The following is a 12,500-nucleotide window of genomic DNA, read 5'->3' as shown; positions in this document are numbered from 1 at the left end:
GTATACAAGGGATTGTACAAACTGTATGTGTTTTTCAGCACTTACTGTAAGAGCCTTTGTCTGTTGAATGTATGTACAGTATGTATGCATGTATGTACTGTATGTATGTTAAAGTGAGTGTTCAAACGTGTCAGAATGTGTGTATCTGTGTCCGTGTTTGTGAGAGTGAGTGTGTCCAGTATGTGTGTGTCGGGGGAGAGTGAGTGTGTTCAGTGCGTGTGTGTGTGTGGGTGTGTGTGTGTGTCGGGGGAGAATGAGTTTGTCCAGTGGGTGTGTGTCGGTGGTCTGTGGCAAATGTGGAGGGTGGTGTGTGTTAATGAGCTGTGGTGGCTGTGGCTCATGCCTACCTGGCTCCACCTCGTGCCAGCTGCTGGCTTGGCTGCCGCTGCCCGGTGAACGTCCCTGCCCAGGGTAGTAGGACTCCTCGCCTGGACTGTCCACTTCGTCCTCAATGCACTTAATACGCTTCGCAGAGCTGTACACACACACACACACACACACACACACACACAAAGAAGAAAAAGGAAGTGAAAATGAGGGAAAGACCACACATAACCACAGAACACCCATTAAAAATGTTGTATTGCAACAAGTATATGGAACAATCGTTACTGCAACCCCACCTAGTAGGTGCTAAATGTCAAGAAGGAATATGCTTCAAGAATTATGTCTGAGAACAAAAAATTGCACTGGCTGAAACAGTTTCTTGAAAAAAGTTTTACCACAGAAAATGTCTCAAGTCTCCTGTCACGTGTGTGTGCATCAAACCTCTTGAGTTCATGAGGACAGAGAGAAACAGTGAAGTGCTGTTGACTGTGTGAATGTTGTGTCACTATGTGAAAGTGTGTGCATGCATCACTTTCTGTTTGTCTATGTAATTACCGAGAAAATCGAGTAAGCGTGTATATTCTTGCGTAAAAACGTTCCTGATCCCCCCCCCCCGGAGAGACATATTTCTCCTCGCGTTCACCTCACCTAAAAAAGTGTCTCATTGTTGCTGTCTCATGGCACATTCCCACATCCACCACTAGATTCTGCTCATTCACAGGTTGCCAATCATGTATCTGTTATCATCATATTGCTGTTTTATTGATCGACCAAGCCTCCAGACAAGAACAAAATACTTACAACAAGATTCCACTTTTGTGTTCCATATAATACAGCCGTGCAAAACTGGTTCTCATGACTTTTTTATGGCTGCTGGACTACTCCTGACTGAACTCACATGTTTAACCAAAAGAAAGAAAAAGGCCATGCAATAGTTGATTTGCACCAGGGAGGCCTGAACTAGCATTTAATGCCTAGAATGGGAAAAAATAAGAAAAATAGATATTCTGCTTGGAGGGGTAGAATATGGTCAAGGCTCTCTTTCTCTGTCTCTCTCTCACACATACATGCAAACGCACACGCACATGCACACACACACACATACACACACACATACACACATACATACACACACGCCTGGTAACTGTTAGATTTGTTACCAGTTCTTGTGCACATCTTTGGTGAAAGCCTCTAACTGCGAGTTATGTGTTCAAACACCAGGCCTGACATTTATTTGTTAATGTAATGTCTGCTGGTGTTTTTCACTCATAATCACATAATTACACTGGAGCATGCAGGCACACACACACTGGGCCCTTGTTCCAGATGTTTTCCTTGGCACCCCTGGCCGAAGAGTCCACCAAAGCATGTGGGCTGAGCGCGCTCGCTCCTTCCCCTCCAACTCTCCCTCCCGTCCACTTACACACACACACACACACACACACACACACACACACACACACACACACACACACACACACACACACACACACACACACACACAAAAACACATTCGCGCACGTGCATGCACGGTGCACACGCACACGCACACACTCGCACACATACACACACACACATGCACGCACGCACGCACGCACGCACGCACGCACGCACGCACGCACGCACGCACGCACGCACGCACGCACACCCACACACAGGCAAATAGACACACACACACAAAAAAGCTTATCAAACCTACCACCCATGTACGCCTGGTAAATGTGTGTGTCTGTGTTTTGTGTGTTATTCCACGCAAGGTGTGCACAACTGCATGTGGTGTAATGTGACAATTGGGATGCTTTCGTTGAGGGGGGTGTGTATATCTGTTTTGCTAGGCTGTGTGTGTTGGCTTTGGGAATAGAAACATCCATCCAGACAATACTTCACAGTGTATGTGGGCTCGGCTGGGTGGACTATTAGTGTGATGTGAGGCCAGCTTCTCTGTATGAAGACAGACACACACACACACACACACACACACACACACGTTTAATTTGTGCACTTGTGTGCGTGTTTCCCCCTGCTACAGTACAGTACGTACACTAGTTGTCATACACTGCTTGTTTGTGGTCATAGTGTATGGCTCCTACATGTGCTTGTCTCTGCTGTGGTCCACAGACCTGCCATATGCTCTTGAGCATTTGTGTGTGTAAGTGGATCTGCTTATGTGGTGTGTGAATGTGTGAGGATTCTGTTGCATATGATACAGTACGGAACAGATTCCCATTTCTCCTCCTGTTTCCATCTCTCTCTCTCTCTCTCTCTCTCTCTCTCTCTATCTCTCTCTCTATTCTCCCTCTACCCTTTCTTTTTTCTCTTTGTGGACCTCTTACCCAAACTCTTTAATTTGCCCTCTCCCTCTCCCCTGAGCAACCCCTATCTATTTCCCTCTCTCCTGACCTTTCTCTCTACATTCCCCCACCTCCTCATTCTCTCTCTCCCTCCCTCTCTTCCACTTTCTCTTTCCCTCCCTCTCTTCTACTCTCTCTTTCGCTCCCTCCTGCTGGCTCCAGACTTTAGTCATCCATCTCTCATTGCACTGAGCCAAGGGCCAGCCCACATTAATTAAGACCAACATGTGTGAATGAGCAGGGCCAGACAGACAGGCCCGTTAAGTGTGTGTGTTTATGTGTGTGTGTGTGTGTGTGTGTGTGTGAGAGAGAGAGAGTGTGTGAGAGTGTGTGAGTGAGTGAGTGAGTGTGTGTGTTTGTATGTGTGTGTGTGTGTGTGTGTGTGTGTGTGTGTGTGTGTGTGTGTGTGTGTGTGTGTGTGTGTGTGTGTGCATTAAATAGTGTACATTAGTGTGTGTCTAACAACTCCAACATGCTGATGTGTTGTGTGTGTGTCTGTGTCCGTAATTGATAGCCTCTACATATGGAGGCGTAGGTGTCACCTTTACCCTTAATGTGCATGATGGACTGGATTATTGGCTGCTTTTTAACACCTTTGTATCAAATTTGGATTATGCCATGATATATACTTATCTTGTGTATGTGTGTCTGTGAGAGAGTATCTGCTGGATGTGAGGGTCGTGTGTGTGTGTGTGTGTGTGTGTGTGTGTGTGTGTAAGTACCTGCTGGATGAGGTGCTGGGTAAGGGTCGCCTCATGGCTCCAGGGCTCATGCTGTAGTAGGAGGAGCTGTCCAGGTCGGCCAGGGAGAAGTTGGGTCCCGTCCCTGCAGCGATGGGAGCTGTGGACACACACCGCACAGAGAGGCTCCATTAGGACACACACCACCAGCACGCCACAGCACACTAATGGGGCTTGTCCTCTGCATGGTATCAACTCGACTCGACTCTACTCGCTTTTTGGGGCTTTTCCATTAGCTAAAACTGGTACCTGGTACCTAGTACCTATTTTTGGTATCACCTCCGTTGAGGTTCCAAGCGTAACAAATTTTACAGTTGTTTTCTTCAGCGTTGCTATGGCAATCAGTTATCTTATGGGGGTACTTTGTTGCAGTGGAAAACGAACACCCAGAACCAAAATTGAGTAGAGTTGAGTCCATTGATACCGTGCAATGGAAAAGCTCCACAATACAGCAAACCACAAACACTCCTGGAACGCACATCAACTCACAATACACAGACACGACTGTCCCATTACTGCCTCTTAACAACAGACGCCCACTTGCACGTCAGTGATCTACTGTCCAGATCTGGCGTGTTCCCCCGGCCCCACGCGCATATGCGCCCCATCACCGCCATCCTGTCCTAGTGTAGGTCACAGGCACAGCGGCTGAGCTATTGAGCGCCTTTTGTCATACAGAACATAAACCCTGCGGGCCTTTTTATATTCCTGCTAGCCAAGATTGCTATTTCTGATGAGGACAGCGCAAACGTGCGAGTGGCCGAGCGTGCTCCTGCATACCAAGTGCACTCTGGGTAAGGGGAGGGGCGCCCGGCGCGAGGTGTTGGAGAGCAGGGGCTGTGATGGACACGGTAATGGTGTTCCTAATTAACATTGGAAGAGGACATGGCGAAGGGGGCAAGTTGGAGGAAGAGAGAGTGGCAGGGCAGGACAGGAGGGGGGGGATAGGAAGTGATGCGATCGCCGTGGCCAAAGAAGAGCTGACAAAGTTGAGCACATCGTCTCTCTCGCTCGGCAGAGAGAGACCAAGAGAGGGAGAGAGGGGGGGAGAGAGAGAGGGGGAGAGAGAGGGACAGAGGTAGAGAAAGAGAGGTGGGGGCTGAATAACAGAGGGAGGACTAGGAGAGGGAGGAGGGAATCTAAAAAAAAGATGTCATAATTTCTGAGTCATCTCTTTATTTAAATTTTTTTCGGTGGCCTGGTCCTCCCTTCTAATAGGAGTGCTATGGTTATTTACGAGGCTCCATAAAGTGGCTGCATTTGCATGGCTAATAGAGGGGCTGTGGAGTAATTTGTGTGAGAGCTAACCTGGGCACCCGCCTGCAGTAATTCAGCTGGGCTGGTCTCTCCGCAGAACAGACCAGCCCCTATATACAGCACACACACACACACACACACACAAACACACATACACGCACACACACACACACACACACACAGACGCACACAGACGCACACACAGACACATATACATGCACACGCAGACGCACACAGACACATATACACACATACAGTATACACATACACACACAGACAGACACACACAGACACACAGAAACAGACACACACACACACACAGACACAGACACAGACACAGACACAGACACACACACACACACTTCACACAAACTATGGCCCAAAGCAGACCACAGCCTACAGCCTGCCCAGAAAAATGACCACACTGCAGGTCTGTTGGACCCATGTGGAAATCAATCATAAAGGTAATCCGTGGTCTCTACCTCTTAAGGGCTTTATCAAGTGCTTTTGCTCTGAGGATTCCAAATGAAGCCTGTAGCCAGCTATCAGGCCCACATTGATCTTTCTCTCTCTCTCTCTCTCTTCCCCCTCTATTTCCCTCCCTCCTTCTCCCTCTCTCTCTCTCTCTCTCTCTCTCTCTCTCTCTCTCTCTCTCTGAGGCCCAAACTGCTGTAGCTTTAGAGTCGCTTGTGCAGAAAGTGCATTAGCAGAGAGATTCAATCTATTCAATCTACTTATTGGCCACTTTGCTGCAAAGGAATGGGCTTCTACACTGAAGATGCTAGGCTGCAGAACTGGCTTTTGATTGTATGTGAGTGCATGTGTGTGGGTGTGGGTGTGTGTGTGGCGTGTGTGTGTGTGTGTGTGTGGCGTATGGGGGGGGTACACGTGCACTTTGTTGTTAAGGATAACCCAGAGGAGACAGTATAATGGTACTCATGACCAACAGGCTTTGACACCAGACAGGGCACCCCATAGCACTGCTCTCCCATGTGGACTCTTCTTTGGATGCACCCCCATCCCCCCCACACACACACACAGACAGACACACACACAAACACACACACACCTGATACCCCTTAAACTCCTCACAACAGCAGCTCAACCTCTGGAGCTTAAACCTTTTCAAAGTTAAAGAATCCTTCGAGTGCGAAAGAGAGAACTGTATAGACAGGGGGAGGGAGGGAAGAGAGAAAAAAAAGCTTTTGTTGGGTTGGTTTTCGAATCGAGGTGAGCACCAGACAACAAAGGGGCAGCAATCAACATGCCGAGATGTCTGTCTAGCAAGAGCCAACGGCCCTGTACAACACACACACACACACACACATACACACACACACACAAAACCCTCCTCCTTCTCCTCCTCCTCATCGTTTTATTGACTCACTCACCAAGGCATGCTGGGAAAAGGTGGCGCGGATGGTTTGACAGGTGTGTGTGCTCTGTTGGTATGTGTGTGTGTGTGTGTGTGTGTGTGTGTTCTGCTGGCTCAGCTACTCTGACCAAGCCCTCAGGACTCTGGATGTACGATAGCCTGAAGACATTTCACACGATACCTCACACTACGCACACAGACACACACCCCTGAGCAACAGGGCTTCAAAGTGCTCCGCACAACGTCAAAAAGCCAAATTTGAGGAGGCACAAGCTGTGTGATGGTGGGATTATAGGAGGCCAAGAGAGAGAGAGAGAGAGAGAGAGAGAGAGAGATTGTGAGGAAGAGAAAGGACATGACTGAGCAGGGACAGAAACAGACACATGGAAGCTCACTGACAGCTTTAAACACAGAGAATGGACATGCATACCTGTACATCACTACACGTGTACACAACCACACATACACGCACACACACTGATTGTATATGAGTGTGTACACTCTGTGTGTGTTCATGTATGTACAGTACTGTCTGTGTGTATGTGCATCATGTTGCTTGTATATCTCTATGTGTGTGTGTGTGTGTGTGTGTGCACATGTGAGTGTGTGTGTGTGTGTGTGTGTGTGTGTAAAAATGGTGCAGTTGTTGTTAGTGTCATCTGTTGTTTGTGTGTGTGTGTGTCTGTCTTTGCTTGCATGTACACAGTATAATACATACAGTGTTGGTATGTGCATTATTCCAGCAGTAGTGTGATCAGTATAAACTGAAGCCTCTCCATCTCTCCATTATTCATCTGCTTCCCTTCTTCCCTTCATCTTTCATCCCCCGTTACCCCAGATGACGGCCCTGAGCATCCCCACTTCACTAGACACTACACAGGGATCCCCCCCTACACACACACACACACACACTTCACCAGACCCCACTGCACCAGGACCCCACACCACCCCTCCACACTTCCTATCCTACCTCTGGACCTATCCACACTGTACCGGGCTGCCAACAATGGTGGCCTGTGCGCACAAACACACACACACACACACAGAAGCAAGCACGCACACACACAAACAAGTACGCACACACATGCACACGCACACACAAACACACACACACACACAAACACACACACACAAACACTGCTTCCCTCCCCCTTCTCTAACCCACACAGCCTCCAAAGACTTCTCCCTCTGAGGCAGACAAAGAGGATCATCTGTGGATACAGGCCTGTCTACCTGCGCTGTCTCCGTGCCAAGGGGTGTCCCTCCGCGCGCTCCCTTAATGGAACATGACCCACAGGAGCCCCGCGGAGCACCAGGAGCCGCAGAGGCAGGCGGGAGCCAGGAGCCAGGAGCCACCGCTCACACACACACACAACACACACACACACACACACACACACACACACACACATACTGCCTCTGCCTCTCTCTTCTGCCTCTGCCTCTCTACTGTACAGCGCCAAAGCCACATGCTGAGGAGGCATGCAGCAATGCAGGCGGTGTGTGTGTGTGTGTGTGTGTGTGTGTGTGTGTGTGTGTGTTCTGTGTTTTGTGTTGTGTGTGTTTTGTGTTTTGTGTTTTGTGTTGTGTGTGTTGGGGGGGGGGGGGCATAATGTAGAATGGTGAGAAGCAAGAGGGATAGGAAGGGGATATGGAAAGGGCGGACCCAATCTCCGAAATTACCCCAGCCTGGTATTGACCGTCCAATTATGCGGAGTTCCATTTACAAAAACGTAGCTATAACCGCTAACTTTATGGAGACTTTCATTCCCTTCTCTCTCTCTCTCCCTCCCTCCCACCCTCTGCCCCTTCTCTCTCTCTCTCTCTCTCTCTCTCGCTCTCTCTTTTTGTGTGGCGCTTTAATAGGATATTGATCGACAGCAGTAGATTCGATTGGGCTGCCAGTGAATAGTGTAATGGGTGCACACAGCCAAGGTCACCGCGCAGAGCCGGAGAGGAGCGAAGGCAGCCTGCCGTCCATCCAATATCACGACCTCTCATCTTCCAGCAGGCACGAGCCTGCACTCAACCCCCGACCCCATTCACTTAGAGCAATCTCATACACTTACGCACCGGCACGGCCACAAACACATGGATGCAGGACACACACACACACACACACACTCACACCTGCACGCACGCATGCATGCATGCAAGACCACACACGTAAAAGACTGCATACAGAATACTACAGTATACAGCACACACATACGCATGCATACAGACTCATATATCACCTTGTGTACATGTACATAACAGTTGCAGTCAAATTACTCACACACACACACACACACACACACACACACACACACACACACCACACACACACACACACACAAACACGTACACACGTATACACACACACACACACACACACATCAGGCTAATATGTGTTTTGTGTGTCACTGCAGAAAGCTGCAGCTGTAAAGCCATGAGCATGCATAAAGCAGCAGTCTTGTCTAACATACCACACAAACACACACACACACACACACAAACACACATACACATGCATGCGCACACACACACACACACACACACTCTCTCTCTCTCAACCTGCTTCTAACCCTAAGAAGGAACAATCCTGTTAGCGGGCTACCTCTAACATACTGCTTTGCTGACAGAGTTGCTTTTTTGCGTTTGCGTGTGTGTGTGTGTGTGTGTGTACTATACGCTTGTGTGTGTCGCTTCAGTGAGAGGCAAAGCCCTGGTCATTTTATTAATTGAGACTGTGACAGCGATCTTGGCTGTTTTAAGAAAGAAGCCGTTCATTATCATATAATGCTATTCCTGGATCCCTGTGATGGGCACTCTGTTTTAGAAGGAGGGAAAGACGGATATTTCCATTACTCTACAGTTAAAAGCAGTGAAACCCCCATCAGAGGAGAGGGGAGGGAGAGGAAAACAGAGCACAGGGGAAGTGAGCAGAGAGCTACCCCCCAAACAGCCCTCTAAGCTGAAGCCCTTAGCCCCACCGGTGGCCAAACCCCCCCTCAGGCCAGGAGTCAGTGGGCTGGAGAGAAGAGGGGGGGTGGGTAAATGTGGGGATAGAAAGGGGAAAATTCTGATTTGAATCCCCCCATTCAGCATATGCCACCCAAAATTTCCTTTCTTCCTGGCGTGTCACAGATGTTGGGATAAAGCAGATCGGCCGGCAGAGCGGGATCAATTATGCATATTCCTTAATCTCGTTACAATCATACGGCAGGATGTCAGATGCAGGGCTGCGCTGACTGCGCTAATCGGACTTATATCTCCCCCCTCGCCACCTCCCACACACACACACATACACACACACTCACACACACACACACACACACACACACACAGAAAACGCCCCCAGAAAAGCCCTCAGTACTTTAAAAAAAAACCTGGCTCTGTCACATATGCATACACATGTGCACCCACTCTCAAGTACATGCAAAGAAATATATATACATAACTTACATGCCCTTACATTATGCCAACTCTGGACAATTATTATCCAGCCAGCCATACACACATGTCACCCATATGTCTTTTTGATGTGGTGTGTGTGTGTGTGTGTGTGTGTGTGTGTGTGCATTAGAGTATGTGAGGTGAGGAGGGAAAGCCAACCTGGCGCCCCTCTACCCGCCTAACTGGTGTGCATGGCGCTGCCAGGCGGGCCCCTGTTGCCGGGCGTCGGTGTGGGATTAGGTCACGGCGGCGCGTGATCAATGTGGCTTTGGTGGGGAGGCTCCTGCAGGTGCTGACTGCGGCTGAATGGGGCTATTGTTAGCGCCTATCGACAGCAGCGTATGGATCGCCCTGCACTCCCTGTCACTCGCCACGCCTCAACCAGCGTCTGCAATTTTTAAAGGTCACGTTAACGCCCCCCCCCCCCCCCCCTCCCTCCCTCCCTCCTCCTGTACCACCCTTATTCCATACACTCATCCAGCTGCAACACATACACACACACACACACACGTGTGTGTGTGGGCGTATGTGCATGTGCGTGTGTGTGTGTGTGAGTAGCTGGATGAATGTATACAGAGAGAGAGAGGGAGAGAGAGAGAGAGAGAGAGAGAGAGAGAGCGAGAGGGAGAGAGAGGAAGAGAAAGGGAGAGAGAGATTCCTTTTTGTAGCGACAGGCATCTTTTCTTGCTTGACCTCATCCCTCCTTACCCTTGCTGCTGGAGCTTCATTTCTGCTGACTGGTGCATTTTATGAGACAATAATTGATGTATTAGAAGGATGGAGTTCTGCTTCTGCGCTGGTTTAAGGTGACCCCGCTAAGACGCACGACACCTTTAGAAAGAAAAGGTGCTACAGAACCGTTCTTCGTCTTTACAACGTACCCCTAACATTTCGACAAAGACCCCTAATCTGCTATTCTCTGAAAAAGTCTCTGGTCTTGGAACATAAACTGGCCAAGACTGGCTGCATACAGTAGGTGGTTCTTTTGAAAGGGAACCGGGAGGGCTAGTGCTTCTGTGTCGACAAGTTCGAAGAGAGTCTTCCCCCTCGATGAATGTTCAAGGTCTGATCATTGCTAGAGTATGACAGACAGCCAGGTGGATGATCCCCCCCAGTAGTACTGACCATCTGATGGACCCTCCATTAAGGGTAGAGTGGAGGAGATGGACAGAGGTAGAGTGGAGTGACAGAGAGAGAGAGGACTGGATGAGTAAATGTGAAGGTACGTACTCTGTGAGACGCGGACCAGCTCTGACACGGTGAATACCCCAGAGGTGACAAAACTGTCCTGGAATCCCAGATGACCTAAGGGAGACAGAGGGGGAGACCTGGGGTCAGTTCAACTCACAAGAATGGACAGGCAAAGAAGCAAACTTTCTGTAGCAGAGACAACAAAACACAACAGAGGTTGGTTCTTGAGACCATATGTGATTTATCTATAAAAACACACACATATGGACATACTGTACACATACTCACACATCACACACACTCTTATCCCCATGTTCTCTCTCTCTCACTCTCTTGCGCACACACACACACACACACACACTCAGGCAGATCAACACACACACCCATATTGCATCCCAGGAGATGGTAGGCGGAGGTGGAATGTAGGGTAACACTGAGGGCATAGCACATCTGGAGGGGATCCCTAGGGTGTGTCGTGTAACAGTGGGACCCTTGCCACACACACACACACACACACACACACACACACACACACACACACACACCACCCACACACATACTTCACTAACACAAGAATGCACAGACATATACATGAACATTCAAATACATGCACATACATGCATCCACATGTAGAAAGACTCACTCTCTAACACACACACACACACACACACACACACACACACACACACACACACACACACACACACAACACGCTATACCATACAGTTACAAAATGAAATCTGAAGCACTCATGAGGTTTCCATGTTTAAAAAGCCTAAAGGTAAGAGCACCAGAGGGACACCCTGCCCCCCACTCTAGCAGCAGTCTTTAGGGATCTGTTTGCGGCTGTATACAGTCACATTAAACATGGAAACATAAATGGAAACCGTTATGTGTTTGTGTATGGTGTACACAGTATAGTACAATTTGTGTGCAAATTGAGGGACAATGTCACTGTGTATGTATGTGTGTGTTTGTGTGGAGGGCTTGTGTGGAGGGCTTGTGTGTGTGTGTGTGTGTGTGTGTGTGGGGTGGGGGGGGGGGGGTGGGGGGGGTGGGTGTGCACTGAGTTGTAACAGTCCCGTATGGCAACAGAGCCAGTGTCCTGTAGCTTCCATCAGACAGACCCTAATTACAGCGCCTATTGATCCAGCAGCACCTGACCCAGGTCTACTGCACTGATAAAGGGTTGAGCACTGGAGTGTGTGTGTGTGTGTGTGTGTGTGTGTGTGTGCGCGCGCGCACACACGTGAGAGTTAGGAGTGTGTGTTATTGCCGGGCTCTCACTGGTACAACACAAACACAGTCAGACAGACACTCACATTCACTTGCAAGACAACATTAAAAGTCCATGAATTCACAGACAGGCAGACAGACACACACACACACAAACACACACACACACACAGCTAGTGCCACTGGTCAAATGGTCTCTTTTCACACATACTTACTGCCAAATGTACAATGGGAACAGTAAGTACCGGAACACATACAGTACATACACAAGCTGTGTAATTGCACACCACATACACAAACCATGTTCTAACTAACAAAACACCTATAAATAAGTATCGCTCTCTGATCTGACTTGGATGTGGGGAGAAAAAATTAAAAAAAACGGACTGCAGCACAGCACACCAGCAGTGTCTGGGCTGATCGTGTCATGGTCGATGTTCGCTGATGTGAGATTTGTCTTCCACCGGCGTGAAAGGGGGGAGACAAGAGGAATCTTGAAAAAGAAGTGATGTTCCCATTACGGCGTCTCCGCGGCCGCTCGCTGGAGTCGGAGCCATAAAACCGACGACAGAAATGAATTTGGCC

The 12,500-nt window shown here is 48.9% G+C and overlaps 1 protein-coding gene across 4 annotated transcripts in view; it reads right to left on the bottom strand.

Annotated features, from left to right (window-relative positions):
* The window catches only part of nfia (nuclear factor I/A), a 118,468-nt gene that overhangs the window by 29,597 nt on the left and 76,371 nt on the right, over positions 1–12,500 (bottom strand). For all 4 annotated transcript variants that reach the window (XM_062555469.1, XM_062555471.1, XM_062555470.1 and 1 more), the window contains exons 4-6: positions 10,719–10,793; positions 3,401–3,518; positions 348–475 (exon numbers count right to left, since the gene is read on the bottom strand). In XM_062555469.1, the coding sequence (XP_062411453.1) occupies positions 348–475; positions 3,401–3,518; positions 10,719–10,793 (321 nt within the window). The remainder of the gene's footprint in view (positions 1–347; positions 476–3,400; positions 3,519–10,718; positions 10,794–12,500) is intronic.

The sequence above is a fragment of the Sardina pilchardus genome, chromosome 15, assembly GCF_963854185.1.
Source record: "Sardina pilchardus chromosome 15, fSarPil1.1, whole genome shotgun sequence".
Lineage (NCBI taxonomy): Eukaryota > Metazoa > Chordata > Actinopteri > Clupeiformes > Clupeidae > Sardina > Sardina pilchardus.
Note: the sequence above shows the minus strand (reverse complement) of the source record. Positions and strands in the feature narration are given on the sequence as shown.